Below are 20,509 nucleotides of genomic sequence, written 5' to 3' on the forward strand. Positions count from 1 at the left end.
AAACTTGCTTTCGTGGGGAGTTGACCGTTATCTGGCATTTGACAAAAGACAGTCGGCAAGACCAGAGAAATGGAGTGGGAGACCAGATCAGTCAATGATTTGACAATAACAGAACAGGCAGTGACTGTGGATTAGTGGTGCTGGAAGAGCACAGCAGTTCAAGCAGCATCCAAGGGCAATTTCGAAGCTCCTTGGATGCTGTCTGAACTGCTGTGCTCTTCCAGCACCACTAATCCAGGATCTGGTTTCCAGCATCTGCAGTCATTGTTGTTACCTGGCAGTGACTGTGACTAGGTTAGAAAGAGGATGTCAGCACAAATGAACAATTTCAGGCTCACCCAATTTTGAGAGAAATTAAGGCCTATCCCACTGTGATAATCAATCAAAACCTCTACATTTTGAGAGAAGTTATTCATGTAGGGCTGGGGTTGAGATGCAGTGGTTGGCTCAACATGGTCGGTTAAACATTAGTTAAAATCCAGTAGTCTTTCATATAACTAAAGCACAACTACTCAAATATAGTGCTCTTGAATTTTTTTAAAATATTTAACAAAATTCAGAACTTGTCATTCATATTTAGACTTACTAAACCATCCAAACTGGCAATCAGCAATGCTTTGGCAAAATGCTTCTGGGCGATCTGTGCTTTCCTGATGAAGGTGCAGTTCCCTCTCATCACCACAATAAGCTTGCCCATTATGCCGCCTGGGGGCACATCTGCCGAGTCACAGAGTGTGGTGCTGGTCAAATTCTGTAATGGATACGCAGTCTACAAAAATAAAACAAAGCAGAAGAAACAATGAGTCCCTGTGTTCTGAATATCTCCAAGTACCCAGAAATTTACAAACTACGATGGTGAGATCTCTGGTGAGCAGCACACCATTTCCTGGTCTGGTCAGATTTAGATTGGATTTGTTGAGGTAACTGTTGATTTGATGGAACAATTAAACGTCACAATAACAAGATTCTGACTTTTGAAACAGATCTACAAAAGCTATTTTGCTCAATTGTCCATAACCTGCAGCACCCCAAACTGAAACTTCACCCAACAACAGAGACCAGTTTTAATACTTATTGTTGCAATGTGGAGCAAAAGGTCAAACTGAAGTCATAGAGATGTACAGCACGGAAACAGACCCTTCGGTCCAACCTGTCCATGCCAACCAGATATCCCAACCCAATCTAGTCCCACCTGCCAGCACCCGGCCCATATCCATCCAAACCTTTCTATTCATATACCCATCCAGATGCCTCTTAAATGTTGCAATTGTACCAGCTTCTACCACATCCTCTGGCAGCTCATTCCATACACGTACCACCCTGTGTGAAAAAGTTGACCCTTAGGTCTCTCTCATATCTTTCCCCTCTCACCCTAAAGCTATGCCCTCTAGTTCTGGACTCCCCGACCCCAGGGAAAAGACTTGGTCTATTTATCCTATCCATGCCCCTCATGATTTTATAAACCTCTATAAGGTCACCCCTCAGCCTCTGATGTTCCAGGGAAAACAGCCCCAGCCTATTCAGCCTCTCCCTGTAGCTCAAATCCTCCAACCCTGGCAACATCCTTGTAAATCTTTCTGGACCCTTTCAAGTTTCACAACATCTTTCCGATAGGAAGGAGACCAGAACTGCACTCAATATTCCAACAGTGGCCTAACCAATGTCCTGTACAGCCGCCACATGACCTCCCAACTCCTGTACTCAATGCTCTGACCAATAAAGGAGAACATATCAAATGCCTTCTTCACTATCCTATCTACCTGCAACTCCACTTTCAAGGAGCTATGAACCTGCACTCCAAGGTCTCTTTGTTCAGCAGAACTTACCTCAGAACTTACCATTAAAGTGTATAATTGCTTTCCCAAAATGCAGCACCTTGCATTTATCTGAATTAAACTCCATCTGGCAGTTCTCAGTCTTACTGGGCTGCAGCTTCACTTAATCACAAGATACACAGGAGCTTCACTCCAGATTTGCACATGTATGAAATGGATTTAATGTTACTGATGTTAAATTAAGGCAGAGGAGTCAGACAGACAACTTCACAAAGACTTTGAAAAAAGAATCAAGGCAAAAGTTCAAAATACAAAAGCTCCCAAGATTGTCGTGCTCATCGCTATTTCTTCCAGAATCCTCTCTTCTGAAAACTCAGCTGATCAGAGACATTGATAAAAAAAATTAAAAGGGCCTTTAACAATTACGATTAGTCAATTAATTTAAATTGGGAGAGCTCAAGGGGCCAGAACAAAAAAGTACAAATATCCCAAAAGGATTGTGGTGCTGGAAAATATATTAAGCAATGCAATGAAGGGCAAGACCATGGAGCAATTTGAAATCAAAATACTACTTGACTGGGAGCAAGTCAAGCAACTACGAATTCTCTCTCAAACTGTTTCTCAAAGTTTCCCCACCTCATTCAGCTAATGGAATAGTTGCACCTTCATGAAAAATTAAATCATTATTAGCTTGTTTACAGTATGTCCCTACAAATAAAAGCTGCCACACAATATCATTCACCAATCAGTCAAGTTTCTAGATCAGGATGGGACAGGAAAAGAAGAAAGCAACAAAACCCAAAACCAGCCTGCATTTGTAACTCTTTTAGAAAGTTACTGTCATTAGTATTACTTACAGCATTATCCAATGACTTTGGAAAGGGCAGCCATTCATCATTATAGATAATACAGTAATCCCTCACAAGACCACTGTCGAAATTACTGGTAGCGTGGAGAAGACCTTGCTCTGCACCAACCTGCACAAAAAAGAAAACTGTCAGGGGGGAGGGGCGAGGGGAGCGGGATGGGAGGCGGAGGGGGAGGGGAGTTGGGGGGGGGGGGGGAGGGGGAGGGGAGTTGGGGGGGGGGGGGGGAGGGGAGTTGGGGGGTGGGGGGGGGAGGGGAGTTGGGGGGTGGGGGGGGGAAAAGAGGGGACTGGGGGTGGGGGGGAAAAGAGGGGACTGGGGGTGGGGGGGAAAAGAGGGGACTGGGGGTGGGGGGGAAAAGAGGGGACTGGGGGTGGGGGGGAAAAGAGGGGACTGGGGGTGGGGGGGAAAAGAGGGGACTGGGGGTGGGGGGGAAAAGAGGGGACTGGGGGTGGGGGGGAAAAGAGGGGACTGGGGGTGGGGGGGAAAAGAGGGGACTGGGGGTGGGGGGGAAAAGAGGGGACTGGGGGTGGGGGGGAAAAGAGGGGACTGGGGGTGGGGGGGAAAAGAGGGGACTGGGGGTGGGGGGGAAAAGAGGGGACTGGGGGTGGGGGGGAAAAGAGGGGACTGGGGGTGGGGGGGAAAAGAGGGGACTGGGGGTGGGGGGGAAAAGAGGGGACTGGGGGGGGGAGAAGAGGGGACTGGGGGGGGAGAGAAGAGGGGACTGGGGGGGGAGAGAAGAGGGGACTGGGGGGGGAGAGAAGAGGGGACTGGGGGGGGAGAGAAGAGGGGACTGGGGGGGGGGGAAGAGGGGACTGGGGGGGGAGGAGGGGAGTGGGGGGGGGGAGGGGAGGGGAGGGGGGAGGGGAGGGGGGAGGGGAGTGGGGGGGGAGGGGGGAGAGTGGGGAGGAGGGGAGGGGGGGGGAGGGGAGGGGAGGGGGGAGGGGAGGGGAGGGGGGAGGGGAGGGGAGGGGGGAGTGGGGGGGGAGGGGGGAGAGTGGGGAGGGGGGGAGTGGGGGGGCGGGGAGGGGGGAGTGGGGGAGGGGGGGAGTGGGGGGGCGGGGAGGGGGGGAGTGGGGGGGCGGGGAGGGGGGGAGTGGGGGGGCGGGGAGGGGGGGAGTGGGGGGGCGGGGAGGGGGGGAGTGGGGGGGCGGGGAGGGGGGGAGTGGGGGGGCGGGGAGGGGGAGGGAGGGGGGGAAGAGGGGACTGGGGGGTGGGAAGAGGGGACTGGGGGGTGGGAAGAGGGGACTGGGGGGTGGGAAGAGGGGACTGGGGGGTGGGAAGAGGGGACTGGGGGGGGGAAGAGGGGACTGGGGGGGGAGGAGGGGAGTGGGGGGGGGGGGAGTGGGGGGGGAGGAGGGGAGTGGGGGGGGGGAGTGGGGGGGGGGGAGTGGGGGGGGAGGAGGGGAGTGGGGGGGGGGGAGTGGGGGGGGGGAGTGGGGGGGGGGAGGGGACTGGGGGGGGGAAGAGGGGACTGGGGGGGGGGGAGTGGGGGGGGGGAGGGGACTGGGGGGGGGAAGAGGGGACTGGGGGGGGAGGAGGGGAGGGGGGGGAGGGGAGTGGGGGGGGGGAGTGGGGGGGGGTGAGGGGGAGGGAGGGGGGGAAGAGGGGACTGGGGGGGGAGGAGGGGAGTGGGGGGGGAGGAGGGGAGTGGGGGGGGAGGAGGGGAGTGGGGGGGGGGAGTGGGGGGGGGAGTGGGGGGGGGGGGAGTGGGGGGGGGGGAGTGGGGGGGGGGGAGTGGGGGGGGGGGAGTGGGGGGGAGTGGGGGGGAGGGGGGGAAGAGGGGACTGGGGGGGGAGGAGGGGAGTGGGGGGGGGGAGGAGGGGAGTGGGGGGGGAGGAGGGGAGTGGGGGGGGGAGTGGGGGGGGGGAGTGGGGGGGGGAGTGGGGGGGGGAGTGGGGGGGGGGGAGTGGGGGGGGGGGAGTGGGGGGGGGGAGTGGGGGGGGGGGGGGAGTGGGGGGGGGGGAGTGGGGGGGAGGGGGGGAAGAGGGGACTGGGGGGGGAGGAGGGGAGTGGGGGGGGGGAGGAGGGGAGTGGGGGGGGAGTGGGGGGGGGTGAGGGGGAGGGAGGGGGGGAAGAGGGGACTGGGGGGGGAGGAGGGGAGTGGGGGGGGGGAGTGGGGGGGGGGAGTGGGGGGGGGGAGTGGGGGGGGGAGGAGTGGGGGGGGGGGAGTGGGGGGGGGGGGAGTGGGGGAGGGGAGTGGGGGAGGGGAGTGGGGGGGGAGTGGGGGGGGGAGTGGGGGGGGGGGAGTGGGGGGGGGGGGAGTGGGGGGGGAGTGGGGGGGAATTCCGGTCCTTGACGGAGAAGCCGATCGAGCAGCAACTTCCGGAAAGCCGCCGGAATTTCCAGAGTCCGGTCACGGTCGGGTTTCACCTTCACCGAAGCCGCACCTTCCACAGTCCGAGCAGCATCAGCCCGAGGACGGCCCCCGGCCTCGACCCCAGGCCCAGGCCCATCGCTCCCGCAAGACCCCTCACGGCGCAGGCGCACTCCCGATCAGTCTCAGCGCTGCCCTTTAAGCCCCTCTTCCGGTCCTGTTACGTCATCCGATGACGGTGCCACCTGGAGGCCAGAAGGTGCAATGACAGCGAGCGGAACTGCGCCACCCCGTGGATCAGAGGCGAAATAACAGCAGGCGGTAACTGCGCCACCCCGTGGATCAGAGGTGAAATAACAGCAGGCGGTAACTGCGCCACCCCGTGGATCAGAGGCGAAATAACAGCAGGCGGTAACTGCGCCACCCCGTGGATCAGAGGCGAAATAACAGCAGGCGGTAACTGCGCCACCCCCAGGACAGAGGTAGAGAGATTTAAATAGAAGTTCGATTTTTTTCCTCTTGTTAAAATTAAAAGAGTCATTGGTCCTAGACGACAATTTGAGGGGATAAAGGCCTGTCTTTGCAACTAATTTGTATTTTAATCTGTGTTCGAATGCATAGATCCTTAGCAGGCACCAGCAGAAACAAGAGTAAGAAAAAGCCATTACACTTTGCTTAAATTGCAAGGTCAGAACCCAGGCCAGTGCAGATAGAGGTACACACACAGTAATAGACCATTAACTGTTCCAGTCTATTCCACCATACATTATGATCAAAGTCAGAATTCACAAAACACCAGGTTATAATCCAAAAGGTTGACAGGTATTTGAAATCACAAACTAGATTAGATTAGATTAGATTACTTACAGTCTAGAAACAGGCCCTTCGGCTCAACAAGTCCACACCGCCCCGCCGAAGCGCCACCCACCCATACCCCTACATTTACCCCTTACTTAACACTACGGGCAATTTAGCATGGCCAATTCACCTGACCAGCACATCTTTGGGCTGTGGGAGGAAACCAGAGCGCCCGGAGGAAACCCACGCAGACACGGGGAGAACGTGCAAACTCCACACAGTCAGTTGCCTGAGGCGGGAACTGAACCCGGGTCTCTGGCGCTGTGAGGCAGCAGTGCTAACCACTGTGCCACCGTGCCGCCCACAAGCTAGTGATAAAGAAGCACACAGAGCAGAGTATATGGGCACAATGATCAAAACATTATACAAATGGTGTGAGTCCTGCAAGTGACCAAGAGTGTCAGATGGTGTGAGTAAAGTGTCAACAGCTGAATAACAAGGAAAGGGATGACCTATGATCTGAATAAATGAGGCAGAGAGATAATTACAAAAAACAAAAAATAACATGCTGCTTGAAGGCACACTAAATGACTGGGATAACAGGATAGGTATAAGAGTCACACGATAAGGTTCTAACCAAAGGAGTAAGTAATCCAAAACTGTACTTGCTGCACCTTGTTTCCCCTTCCCATGACCTTGTCAACAGGTTCAGCAGTAAATGCTGAAGAGGTTGAGCCTGGGATTCAAAGAAGCTGCTCCTTGCAAAACTATCACTTTCCTGTATTTTGAACTAATCCCACAGCCTTCACAGAGATAATTTGTTTACCAGATAAGTGCTGAATAAATGGAAATCCTTCCTTTTCCTTAATGAAGTAGCTAAGTGTGCTCAACCTGAGGATGTGTCTGATATGTGTTCCATCAATTACACTGCCCAAGCATGAATGGCAGACAGTAGGAAGTTTGCTTGAATCCATTCCTGTTGATTTAACTTTGACAATTTTCATCTCATAAACAATCCAGCAAAGAAAGGATACTAACATAGGATCTTAAAGTCATAGAGATGTACAGCACGGAAACAGACAAGTTGAACTGAAGGGTCTATGCCGACCAGATATCCCAACCCAATCTAGTCCCACCTGCCAACACCCAGCCCATATCCCTCCAAACCCTTCCTATTCATATACCCATCCAAATGCCTCTTAAATGTTGCAATTGTACCAGCCTCCACCACTTCCTCTGGCAGCTCATTCCATACACGTACCACTCTTACCCCTCTCACCCTGAATCTATGCCCTTTAGTTCTAGCCTCACCCACTCCAGAGTCAGGGAGTCCAGAACTAGAGGGCATAGGTTTAGGGTGAGAGGAGAAAGATATAAAAGAGACCTAAGGGGCAACTTTTTCACGCAGAGGGTGGTACGTGTATGGAATGAGCTGCCAGAGGATGTGGAGGCTGGTACAATTGTAACATTTAAAAGGCATTTGGATGGGTATATGAATAGGAAGGGGTTAGAGGGATATGGGCCAGGTGCTGGCAGATGAGACTAGATTGGGTTGGGATATCTGGTCAGCCTGGACGGGTTGGACTGAGGTGTATTTTTCCATGCTGTACAACTCTATGACTTTATGTCATTAGTTCCAATGTATACAATGACATTCTACTGGCTCCTCTCCCCCTTGAGAACACACTGCACCCTCTCGGAGACATCTTTGATCCTGGCACCAGGGAAGCAACACATCATTCTGATTTTTCACTGCTGGCCAAGGAAATGTCCATCTGTACCTCAGACTAGCGTCCCCAACACAATCACACTCTTGGAACCCGACTTATCCCTCATTGCATTAGGGCTCATCTTATTACCAGAAACTTGGCTGTTTGTGATCTGTTCCCTGAGAATCCATCACATTTTTCAAAACAGCACACTCGTTTGAAATGGAGATAGCCACAAAGACTCCTACACTAACTCCCTACCTTCTCTTACCTTTCCTGGAGTTAACTCATCTACGTGACTGTATCTGTGACTTTACCCCCGTCCTATAACTGCCATCCATCACATACTGTTGCTCTTGTAAATTCCTCATTGCCTCTAATAGTGTCTCCAACCGATCCATTTGATTTGGATAGCATTCGCAACCAATGGCATTTATTTGCGATATAATCCTCAGTAACCCGTAAACTCTCCCTAAACACTCACATCTGACAAGAAGAGCATATCACTGTATTAAAGGCCATTTTTGCTTCTTTCAATCTACAGATCCAGAAAATAGCACTGTCTTATTCCACTACAAACCACTGCTCCAGGCTAAATTAAGAGTTATGGCTTATATTTTTTAAGTTTAATCAAGAGACATATCTCAATAAAACATAATCAAGAAAGAATCCACTCTATTCACTACTGCAGACTTACTGTAAAGGGCCACACTTAAAATATCCATTGTTTCTGCACTGTGACCTCCCAAACAGGTTCCTCCAAGATTAATTGTGAATTTCACTGTTTGTTAATTTTCCCAGGTGCACTCCAACATCCAGCGATACATGAATTCAAATTGCAAAAGCAGTAACTATGCAAGTTCACTGCTGTCAGTTAGAAATGTGGGTTTCTTTCTCTCTCTCTCTCTCTCTCTCCTTCACTGACCTCACCATGTGCTTCCTTTGTCTGTTCCTCTCCCTTTTAAAACTACTGTGACATCTTCAAGGACACCCAATGATATTGAGTGAGATCAGTTACTCAATTACGTCAGATGGTTTTTCAGGTAAATGTCAATAAATCTTTGTGTGTGGGCTAGTATTGTTGCCACTTGTCTTGTTCCATGCTTTCACTCTCTCCCTTTGGTCTCAGTTGAGGAACGTTTGAGCATTATGAATGCACAGCCATTCTCTGCTCTTGTCAATGCAGTTCAACAGTAGCACCAGTATCTGCAGTTTGGAGATGCAAGCCCTTATCTGGATTCTCAGTATTTTGTCATCAGTGCTGGTCTTCCCACATTTACAATCTAGGGACAGACTTTCTGTAGAGAATCCCCATTCGTCTTCCAGCAAAGTTACATCACTAATGAGGCACTAACCACTGCCCCATGACATTCAATGGTATTACCATCACTGTCAACATCCTTGGGGTTACCATTGATCAAAAACTCAACTGGACTCACCACATAAACACAGTGGCTACAAGAGCAGGTCAGAGGTTAGGGATACAGTGGCAAGTAACTCACCACCTGACACCCCAAAATCTATCAATCTACAAGGCACAAGACAGGAGTGTGATGGAATACTAGGACCTGCCTGGATGGGGGCAGCTCCAACGACACTCAAGAAGCTTGACACCATCCAGGACAAAGCAACCCATTTGATTGGCACATCTACAAACATTCAATCCCTCCCCCACCGACACTCAGTAGCAGCAGTGTGTACTATCTACAAGATACACTGCAGAAATTCAAAGATCCTTAGACAGCACCTTCCAAACCCATAACCACTTCCATCTAGAAGGACAAGGACAACATGCACTTGGGAATACCACCACCTGCAAGTTCCGCTCCAAGCCACTCTCCACCCAGACTTGGGAATATACTGGCATTCCTTCACAGTCATTGGGTCAAAATCCTGGAATTCCCTCCTTACCGGCATTGTGGATCAACCCACAGCAAATGGACTGCAGTGATTCAAGGCAGCTCACCACGACCTTCTCAAGGGATAATAGGGATGGGCTATCAATGCTGGCCAGCCAGCGATGCCCAAGTCCCACAGATGAATTTTAAAAATCCTGTGGAGTATCTCAACAGAAGTGTTGTGTCTGCAAAAAAAACCTTCTCCTTACTGCTTGATTTACAAATAAGCATATCCTATAAACTTCCAATGAGAGGTATTTTAATCCTTTCACTTGCTGTCTGTCCACAAGCCTTCCCTACCTTCCAAACATACAAACAAGAAATAGGGCTCATGGCTGATCAGACTGTAATCTCAAATCCACATTTCTGCCTATACCCAATAAACTACAGCACGAGAATGTACAGTTACATCAGGGGGCCAGCTGCCCCACATTAAAGAGTCAGTTCCTGATATCTTCAGTGTGGATTCCTAGCTGGACAGTAAACATTTGGGTAAGCAGCTAATCAGGTTATTTCAAAAATCAATTGCTGAAATGTTGGAGGAGAATGATGATTCACAATGATAATCTCACTGGAGAAGAGGCTGCGCTGTGCCCACTCTGCTCTTTCACAAAAACGGTCCATTCAACACAATACGACTCTCCTGCTTCTGGGATGCTGTCTGACCTGCTGTGCTTTTCCAATGCCACCCTTTCCAACTCTGACTCTCCAGCATCTGCAGTCCTCAACACAACATGGACTTCTTCATTCTCTATCATTACCTTCACCACTTAGTAATTACAAACTGGTGCCCTTCATCACAAATAGGTCTCTTGTTTCAAAGATGTGATATTTGCTTATTTCTACCACACTCCAAGAAACAGTGGCTTGTTTTAACTGTGACCAGTCTCTTATAGTTAATAGAGGTTACTGGGATGAAGCCAATCAAAATTCATCCCAGCATTTCAATTCTATTAAAGACTTTAAAAAGTATCGTGTGCTAGTGATGATCATACTGTTCAATGACCATCATGTTTATTAAAAAGGAATCTATAATTCTCAGTATATTCCAAACTTGTGGGTTCAAAGAAACCAAATACTAATTAAACTCCTTTCAACAATTGTGCTGGCTGGGAATTGTGTTCAGACTCAAAAGCTGCAGAGGGAGGTGGTTTCAAACAAAAACACTGACATTGTCAATATATTGACTGTAAAACACTGATCCCAAAAACAAACACTGCATAACCAGTCACAACTGAACAAACATCTGACAATAGCTTTAATTAATACAAAGAACAATACAGCCCATGAACAGACTCTTTGACCCACCAAGACTGCACTGACTTTTGCAAGGTTTGTGAAGATTTGTAGCTCAGGTCCTACTTTAAGGTGTAGGTTTGCTCGCTGAGCTGTAGGTTTGATATCCAGACGTTTCATTACCTGGCTAGGTAACATCATCACTGGCGACCTCCAAGTGAAGTGAAGCTGTTGTCTCCTGCTTTCTATTTATATCTTTCTCCTGGATGGGGTTCCTGGGGTTTGTGGTGATGTCATTTCCTGTTCATTTTCTGAGGGGTTGATAGATGGTATCTAGATCTAGGTTTGTTCATGGCGTTGTGGGTGGAGTGCCAGGCCTCTAGGAATTCTCTGGCATGTCTTTGCTTAGCCTGTCCCAGGATAGATGTGTTGTCCCAGTCGAAGTGGTGTTTTTTTGCATCTGTGGTGTAGGGCTATGAGGGAGAGAGGGTCGTGTCTTTTTGTGGCTAGCTGGTGTTCATGTATCCTGGTGGCTAACTTTCTTCCTGTTTGTCCAACGTAGTGTTTGTGGCAGTCCTTGCATGGAATTTTGTAGATGACGTTGGTTTTGTCCATGGGTTGTACTGGGTTTTTTAAGTTTGTTAGTTTTTGTTCGAGTGTGTTGGTGGGTTTGTGTGCTACTAGGAGTCCGAGGGGTCTTAGTAGTCTGGCTGTCATTTCTGAAACTTCTTTGATGTATGGTAAGGTGGTTAGGGTTTCTGGCTGTGTTTGGTCTGCTTGTTGTGGTTTGTTCTTGAGGAATCTGTGCACTGTATTTTTTGAGTGTCCGTTCTTTTTGAATACGTTGTGTAGGTGGTTCTCCTCTGTTTTCCAAAGTTTGTTTGTGCTGCCTCATTGGAATAGTGTTTTGATACAGCTTTGTTTGTGTGTGTTGGGGTGGTTGCTGGTGTAGCAACCACACTCTAAAAAGATTTGCCTCACTTTGTTTAAACTTAGCCTCCTTTTACCTGCGTATACAGAAAACCGACAAACACTGACCAAATACTTAACTACACCAGCAACCATCCCAACACACACAAACAAAGCTGTATCAAAACACTATTCCAACAAGCCACCACATACTGCAGCACAAACAAACTTTGGAAAACAGAGAAGAACCACCTATACAACGTATTCGAGAAGAACGGATACTCAAAAAATACAGTGCGCAGATTCCTCAAGAACAAACCACAACAAGCAGACCAAACAGCCAGAAACCCTAACCACCTTACCATACATCGAAGTCGTCTCAGAAATGACAGCCAGACTACTAAGACACCTCGGAATCCTAGTAGCACACAAACTCACCAACAAACAAAAACTAACAAACTTAAAAGACCCAGTACAACCCATGGACAAAACCAATGTCATCTACAAAATGCCATGCAAGGACTGCCACAAACACTACGTAGGACAAACAGGAAGAAAGTTAGCCACCAGGATACACGAACACCAGCTAGCCACAAAAAGACACGACCCTCTCTTCCTCGTAGCCCTACACACGGATGAAAAAAAAACACCACTTCGACTGGGACAACACATCTATCCTGGGACAGGCTAAGCAAAGACATGCCAGAGAATTCCTAGAGGCCTGGCACTCCAACCACAACGCCATGAACAAACACAATCGATCTAGATACCATCTATCAACCCCTCAGAAAACGAACAGGAAATGACATCACCACAAACCCCAGGAACCCCATCCAGGAGAAAGATATAAATAGAAAGCAGGAGACAACAGCTTCGCTTCACTTGGAGGTCGCCACTGATGATGTTACCTCGCCAGGTAATGAAACGTCTGGATATCAAACCTACAGCTCAGCGAGCAAACCTACACCTTAAACAGCATTGATTCATGATGTCTTTCTAAACAAAAACCTTTTGCCTCTACATAGTCTGTATCCCTCAATTCGCTGTCTTTTCATACGTGGTGCTGGAAAAACACAGCAGGCCAGGCAGCATCCGAGGAGCAGGAGAATCGACATTTCGGGCATAAGCCCTTCTTCCCGAAACGTCGATTCTCCTGCTCCTCGGATGCTGCCTGGCCTGGTGCGTTTTTCCAGCACATTTTTCACCTCTGGTCTCCAGCATCTGCCGTCCTCACTTTCTCCTGCCTACTCATATCTCAAGATATCTCCTAAATGTTGCAGTTGTATCCACTTCCACCACCCCCTCTCGCAGTGTATTCCAGGCACTTACCACACTCTAAAAGATTTGCCTCACCTTGTTTAAACTTAGCCTCCTTTTACCTTAAATTTATGTCCCAAGTAATTGACATTTCTCCCTTGGAAACGTTCCTAATACAGTGTTAGTTCAATCATCATATCACAAACCTCACACCACATCACATGTAACTTGCTTCGGGTGAGAACCTATAACAGAACAACTGTCTCCTTAAACATTCACAACTGGCTTTTCAGTGAATAAGTGAATAGAATCTCCATGTGGAAACAGGCCATTCAGCCCATCAGGTCCACATCAACCCTCCAAACAGTATCCCACCCAGACCCATCTCCTTACCCTATCCCTGTAACCCTGCATATCCCACAGCTAATGCACCTAACCTACACGTCCCTGAACACTATTGGCCAATCCACCGTACCTGCACTTCTTTGGACTGCAGGAGGAAATTGGAACACCCAGCAGAAACCCACGCAGACACGGGGAGAACATGCAAGCTCCATACAGACAATCACCCAAGGCTGAAATCGAACCTGGGTTCCTGGCACTGAGGCAGCAGTGCTAACCACTCAAATATCATTATGAAGCCAACCAGTCATGTCAGATAATGGTAGAAAAACTTTATTGTAATGAATTCTGACTATAATAAACATCTGAACAATTGCAGTTTCTTGACTGTTCTCATTCTGAATGATGCAGCTTTAATATCAAAGTTTAAATTTTCAGCAGAAACTTTCAGGGCAATGATCTGAAACAGCAGGTAGTTTTTGTATGTTGAGTTACTTTTAAAAACGAAGATAAGGAGCACTTTCGGAAGAACGGGTGATGGTTTTGTTAATGACAGGAGTGTTTGCTCATTAAATGAGAGCATGAATTTCAGTCAATGCTGAAAAAAGTAACAAACCTTATTGATGAGAAGCACAATTACAAAAATATTTCCTGTGTCTTGCCCCAGTAAGATGAAGGAGTTTTATTATTTTGGATAACTATTTAGTAATTTCATTTTGAGCTGACAAGAGAAATGCCAGAATACCCATATGTTATTGCAGTTCAGTTTAGAGAGTACCAGTGCATGAGAGAGACATTAGTGATTGGTGAACAGTCCAATTGAAGAACATCCTTTACTTCATACCGAGGTGCATCAATGTTCTCAGAGGTTTTGGACCTCCCCAACGTCCCCTTGAAAAACAGAAAAGCATTGGAGAATGTAGTCAATGCTCAAACAATCATTAATGCTACACACAGTCCTGTTTATACTACGTACATCCTGATGTTACACTAAACAGCTTAGTTTTAAATTAGAATTAGACATTAGCTTTATTCATAATTTATTCTTCATAAATCTTAAAACACAACTCATACAGGAATCAACGTCAGAACATGGTCCAGCCACACAGGGCATTCAGCTTACTGTGTTTGCACCAGCCTTCCAAATGGCCATCTCACTTTAATACCATCTCACCTGCCTTCTCCTGGAAACCCTGCACATAGTTTCTTTTCAATTTATCACCTCATTCCCTTTTGAATGCAGCAATTTATGCATTTTATGCCGTGTCCGATTGTGTACTTTGTGCTGAGCACATAGCACCCTCTGTCTTGGAGGAATGCTGTCTTGGTTTTACAGTGTCAGTTGTATTTGGGAGAAATGACAAATAAAAAGCTACTCTACTGAAATAGGAGCTGCTTTCACCATATTCCGTACATTCCAGACCCTAATCACTATGTTGAAACTGTTTCCTTAGATCACTTTTACTGCTTTTGCTTTAAATATTGGCCCACTTGTTCTTGATCCTTTCAGGAACAGGAACAACTTCTCCTTTTGTATTCAGTCCAGACACTCAATTTTAAAAGCTTCACTCAGATTTTAAGTCCTCCTGTCCTCCAAGGAGAACAACTTCAGTTTCTCTAATTTATCTTCAGAAGTGAAGCTCCTTATCCCTGAAACCATTTTGCTAAACCTCTGCTACAGTTTAATGCCTTCACATTTCCCCTAAAGTGGGGTGGCCAGAGCTGAACACAATAATCCAGATCAGGCTGATCAATATAACTTCCTTGCTCCAGCATTCTATGGCCTTACTCAGAGATCATAAAGTTCTATATGTTTTATTAACCATACTCTCAACCTGTCCTGCTGCCTTTAATGACCTGTTCACATAAATCTTCAAATCCCTCTACTCCTTCACCTCCTTTCAAACTGCATCCTTTTGTTTGTAGTGGTCCATCCACATTGTCTCCAACTGATATAAATCACCTCACAATTATCTACATCGAATTTCATCCTTGAAGTTGTTTCAGCTAATTACTGAAAGTGGGTTTCTTCCTCGGTGGGGAAGGCTAATTATTCCCAATTGTGTCCATTACTGCTTTGTAACAATGAACGCTTCTGCACGGAAACTCATGTCAAATCGATTGCCCAAATTACTCTGGGGTTTGTCTGTAATCCCAACCAAAGGCACATTCAATTTTCTTGTTGTTCCTATGGACCAGGAGGAGTATTCTCCCAACTCCAGGAAAAAGTCCATCTCCCCCCTAACCTTTATGCCTTTATGTCAAAGGGAATGGAGCACAAAATAGGGCGGCCTCGCTAAAACTGTAAAAAAGGCACTGGTGAAAAAGTGTGAACCTCTTATCTAAAGAAAGATATCGTGCTCCATTGGAGGTAGTCCAGAGAAGGTTCACTCGGCCAATCCGAGTTTTGGAGGAACTGTCTAATGAAGAGGAATGGTTAACATCAAGCGTGGAAATTTAGAAGGTCAAGAAGATCATCTCAGCCAAGTTCGTGGGACACCTGGAGCTGAGTGATGTGTGCTGATCATGTTACACAGACTCTGGAGTGACAAGCCCCTGAACTGACCAGTCCAGTGAAAACACCGGTCTTATTCAGCATCATACATTTTCCAGAAACTATCACACACTCGTTAACATTGGAGCCTGTAGTGACCAATGCTTCGTGTAATGAAAAGTTCACTTGGGGATTACAGGACTGACTAATGGAAACAGACTAGATCAGTTCAGATTACATTCATTGAACTGGGAGGGGGCATCCCTATAAAAATGTTTAAAATTCTAACAAACTAGACAGAGTAAATGCACAAAGGATGTTCCCAATAAACAGGGATTCTCGAAGCAGGAGTCACAGTCTAAGGACACAGGGTAGGCTATTTAGGACTGAGATGAGGAGAAATATCTTCACTCAGAGAGCAGTGAGCCTGTGGAATTTGCAGAAAGCAGTTGAGGCCAAAACTCAAGATTTGCAAGAAAGGAGTTAGACAAGTTAATGGGGCTAAAGGGATCAAAGGGTTGGCAGGAACAGCCATGGTCATCACCCAATGGCAGAGCTGGCTCAAAGGCCAGCTCCTGTTTTCTACATTTAAACTATTAAACTAACTTAAACTAGTTTGGCAAGGGGGCAAGAACCAGAGGTACGTACCTGAGAGAGGGTAGTTGCAGATGGGGCAGTGACAGATGTAGTGAAGCTATCAGAAAGGTTTTTCATGAGATGAAACAAAGAGATCGGTTAAAGTGTGTTTGCTTTAACACAAGGAGTATCAGAAATAAGAGTGATGAACTTACAGCATGGATCAGTACTTGGGACTATGATGCTGTGGCTATAACAGAGACATGGGGAAGAGATGGTTGTTTGAAGTTCCAGGGTTTAGAAGGTTTAAAAAGACAGGGTTGGTGGGAAAAAAAAAGGAGGGGTGTAGCATTACTAATCAGAGTGTGCATCACAGCTACAGAAACAAAGGTTGTTGAGGAAGGTTTGTCTACTGAGTCAGTATGGGTGGAAGTTAGCTGAAAATGTGTTGCTGGAAAAGCGCAGCAAGTCAGGCAGCATCCAAGGAGCAGGAGAATCGACATTTCGGGCATAACCCTTCTCCTGAAGAAGGGCTTATGCCCGAAACGTCGATTCTCCTGTTCCTTGGATGCTGCCTGACCTGCTGTGCTTTTCCAGCAACACATTTTCAGCTCTGATCTCCAGCATCTGCAGTCCTCACTTTCTCCTGGGTGGAAGTTAGGAACAGCAAGGGAGCAGCCACGTCATTGGAAGTTTTCTACCGAGCCCCTAATAGAGTAGGGAGATCGAAGGACTCTGGACCGACAGAATTCTGGAAAAATGCAGATGAAGCAGGGTTGTTGTTATGGGCGACTTCAACTTTCCCAACATTGACTGGAACCTCCTTAGTACAGATAGTTTGGATGGAGCAGTTTTTGTCAGGTGTGTTCAGGAGGGTTTCCTTACTCAGTATGGAGACAGACTACCGAGGGGAGGCGCCATTTTGGGTTTAGTGCTCAGCAATGACCCAGGACAAGTGTCAGATCTCGCAGTGGGAGAGCACTTCGGTGAAAGTGATCACAACTGCCTCACATTTACCATAGCCATGGAGAGGGAAAAGAGCGGTTACCAAGGGAAGATGTTTAGTTGGGGAAAAGGAAATTATGGCACTATGAAACAAGAGCTGGGAAGTTCAGACTGGGAGCAACTGTTCCACAGACAGGGCACAACAGGCATGTGGAGATTGTTTAAGGAGCAGTTGTTCCAAGTGATGCATGAATTTGTTCCTCTCAGACAGGCAAGAGGAGGTAAGATTAAGGAGCCTTGGGTGACGACAACAGAGGAGCTTCTTATCAAAAGGAAGGCGGCAGCCTTCACAGGTCCTCACTGTGCCAACCCCAGCACAAGGTGCAGGATTATCAGGATCAGTGCTTGTGACAATTGCCCATTTTGTTGGTTCAAAACCCACCAGAGGTTCATATCCATTTCCAGTGAAAATCGCCAGACAGTACTGACATTCATTGCTAACGTGTTATTATATATTGTTTATCTGTAGTAATAAAACAAAGGTGGTTACCTCAAATTACAACAGGATCTGGACCAGATGGGCCAAAGGGCTGAGGAGTGGCAGATGGAGTTTAATTCAGATAAATGCGAGGTGCTGCATTTTGGGAAAGCAAATCTTAGCAGGACTTATACACTTAATGGTAAGGTCCTAGGGAGTGTTGCTGAACAAAGAGACCTTGGAGTGCAGGTTCATAGCTCCTTGAAAGTGGAGTCACAGGTAGATAGGATAGTGAAGAAGGCGTTTGGTATGCTTTCCTTTATTGGTCAGTGTTGAGTAAAGGAGTTGGGAGGTCATGTTGCTGCTTACAGGACATTGGTTCGGCCACTGTTAGAATTTTCTGTGCAATTCTGGTCTCCTTCCTATCGGAAAGATGTTGTGAAACTTGAAAAGGGTTCAGAAAAGATTTGCAAGTATGTTGCCAGGGTTGGAGGATTTGAGCTATAGAGAGAGGCTGAACAGGCTGGGGCTGTTTTCCCTGGAGCGTCGGAGGCTGAGGGGTGACCTTATAGAGGTTTACAAAATTATGAAGGGCATGGATAGGGTAAATAGGCAAAGTCTTTTAGCTGGGGTCGGGGAGTCCAAAACTAAAGGGCATAGGTTTAGGGTGAGAAGGGAAAGATATAAAAGGGACCTACGGGGCAACATTTTCACACAGAGGGTGGTACGTGTATGGAATGAGCTGCCAGAGGAAGTAATGAAGGCTGGTACAATTGCAACATTTAAGAGGCATTTGGATGGGTATATGAATAGGGAGGGTTTGGAGGGATATGGGCCGGGTGCTGGCAAGTGGGACTAGATTGGGTTGGGATATTTGGTCGGCATGGACGGGTTGAACTGAAGGGTCTGTTTCCATGCTGTACATCTCTATGACTCTATCTTATAAAAAGCAGGGAAAATAAAGAAAAATAATTAAACGATTGGACTTACTTGAGCAGTGCATACCAATAAAGAGGAGGCATGAGATCTGCCTTCATGTGGAACATGCTCCTCCTCTCCTTGCCCTGGTCAAAAGGGAAAGTCTCCAGTGGCTGGGCTTCATAATCAAACTCGGCTAACACACAGCGATTGTAACCAGTAACCAGAGGACACGAGGTGTAGCCATCATACTGAAACAAACACCATTCAGCACATAATCTTGTTATAGTGAACTGTGAAGTGATTCAACCCCAGGATCTGAAAACCCTTTACACCCAAACATTAGTTTTCCTGAAAATGTAGTCACTGTTATAATGTAAGAAACGCTGCCACAAACTCTGATGTCATGAATGATCAGTTTTTGTGCTGTTGGTTAAAGGACAAACATTGGCCCCAGGCCATTGGTGAGAACCTCTCTTATCCACAGGATGTGGGTGTGGCTGGCCAGGTCAGTATTTATTATCCAATCCTATTGGCCGAGAGAGCAGTCAAAATTCAACCGCATCACAGAGTCTGGAGTCACATGTGTCATGGGATGTTTTATATAAAAGGACAGATAATGTTATATCACGATATGGATTTCAGAACGAACAGTTCTAAGACAGTTACCTGGTATCCCAACCTGTGACACTCCAGAATGACAAGTACCAGCCTCACACTCAGTCACCAGGTATAGAACATACAAAAGCAACAGAAAGCACAGACTCTGTGTCTATGACATCACAGCCCTGTAAATAGTGTTCTGAATAAAACCTATTCAAGGAATCCATTACCATGAAAGCACAGAGGAAGAGTCGCACTGTCGGAGGGTCAGCGCCACATTGAGAGGGGGGTGTGGGGGGAGGTGTGTATGTGTATGTGTTGGGGTGGGGAGAAGAGAAGAGAAAGAGAAAGAGAAAGAGAAAGAGAGAGAGGTGGTCAGGGTGGGTGGGCATTGCCGGGAGGTGATGTGAGGGTGGATATCATTTGGGGGGTGGGGGGGAGGTCAGGGTGGATATTGCATGTAGGCAGAGCGGAGATGCTAATGTGAAACAGCTCTTACCTTATGCGTTGGCTTCTCGTTCTTCATGACCATTGAGATGGTCTTACTGAGGACTGCAGATTGTGCAGCTGAAGGAATAAATCAAGGTTTTTAAATCATGTTTAATGTACAATGGAGATTAAACAGCAACTACTCTCAGTAAATCTACCTCCCCCTGCCACTCACCCAACCTTTATTGGTTCTTGCAGCTGCGGTCTATTCTGATTCACTTTTTTTTATTGAAAAAGTTTGTTTTTACAACATTATAAAAATACAAAAAGGAGTATAACAATCTTATATTACAAAAACATTAATAAATTACCTACAACTCTACAGAACAAACCAAAGTTTTCACAGGTGCAAAACTATCTTTCCACACTAAGATTCAATAAATGACTGCACTTAGCAAATTAGTTTAAATTAACCTAAATTGTACTAGATTAGCCTAAATTAGATTAGATCAAATTAGATAAGATCACGATGGATCAATTTAGCTGAAATTATATTAAATTAAATTACATCACTCAACACATCTCACTGTGGCTCCCGTCCGCTGGAACATCAGTACCTGTATGTCAAGCTTCCTCCTTCCAGGGCCTCTGAACCACCAAATCTTGCCTTCACAGCTATATATAGGCCCTGGTCAATATGGCTGACAGGTCGGTGTCTATATAATTTAAAAAGGGCTGCTACGTCTTATAAAATAGTTCCGTATTCTGGTGCACCACATTCTTAAGATAATCTTGGGGAACGTGTTCCACCACTAGTGTGCACCATCCCATGAGAACTAGGGGCTTTCTGAGATCCAGTTCAGTAAAATGCTTTTCCTTGCACAATACGCCAGAATGTTGAATAATCTCTTCCCATGTTCATCACGTGAAGGCAGGTTCGGCAGTCCCAGAAGAAGGAA

General features: G+C 47.2%; 2 protein-coding genes across 6 annotated transcripts in view; both read right to left on the minus strand.

Annotated features, from left to right (window-relative positions):
• LOC140469128 (signal peptide peptidase-like 2A) overlaps nt 1–5,168 on the minus strand; it is a 33,045-nt gene extending 27,877 nt beyond the window's left edge. For all 4 annotated transcript variants that reach the window (XM_072565439.1, XM_072565436.1, XM_072565437.1 and 1 more), the window contains exons 1-3: nt 5,032–5,168; nt 2,633–2,752; nt 587–769 (exon numbers count right to left, since the gene is read on the minus strand). In XM_072565439.1, coding sequence (XP_072421540.1) covers nt 587–769; nt 2,633–2,752; nt 5,032–5,097 — 369 coding nt within the window. In that variant the 5' untranslated portion in view covers nt 5,098–5,168. The remainder of the gene's footprint in view (nt 1–586; nt 770–2,632; nt 2,753–5,031) is intronic.
• Nucleotides 5,169–13,419: 8,251 nt separating this feature from the next.
• Nucleotides 13,420–20,509, minus strand: part of sqor (sulfide quinone oxidoreductase) — a 40,093-nt gene continuing 33,003 nt past the window's right edge. For both annotated transcript variants that reach the window (XM_072565440.1, XM_072565441.1), the window contains exons 8-10: nt 19,621–19,688; nt 18,591–18,769; nt 13,420–13,998 (exon numbers count right to left, since the gene is read on the minus strand). In XM_072565440.1, the coding sequence (XP_072421541.1) occupies nt 13,941–13,998; nt 18,591–18,769; nt 19,621–19,688 (305 nt within the window). In that variant the 3' untranslated portion in view covers nt 13,420–13,940. The remainder of the gene's footprint in view (nt 13,999–18,590; nt 18,770–19,620; nt 19,689–20,509) is intronic.

Source organism: Chiloscyllium punctatum, chromosome 48 (genome assembly GCF_047496795.1).
Source record: "Chiloscyllium punctatum isolate Juve2018m chromosome 48, sChiPun1.3, whole genome shotgun sequence".
NCBI lineage: Eukaryota > Metazoa > Chordata > Chondrichthyes > Orectolobiformes > Hemiscylliidae > Chiloscyllium > Chiloscyllium punctatum.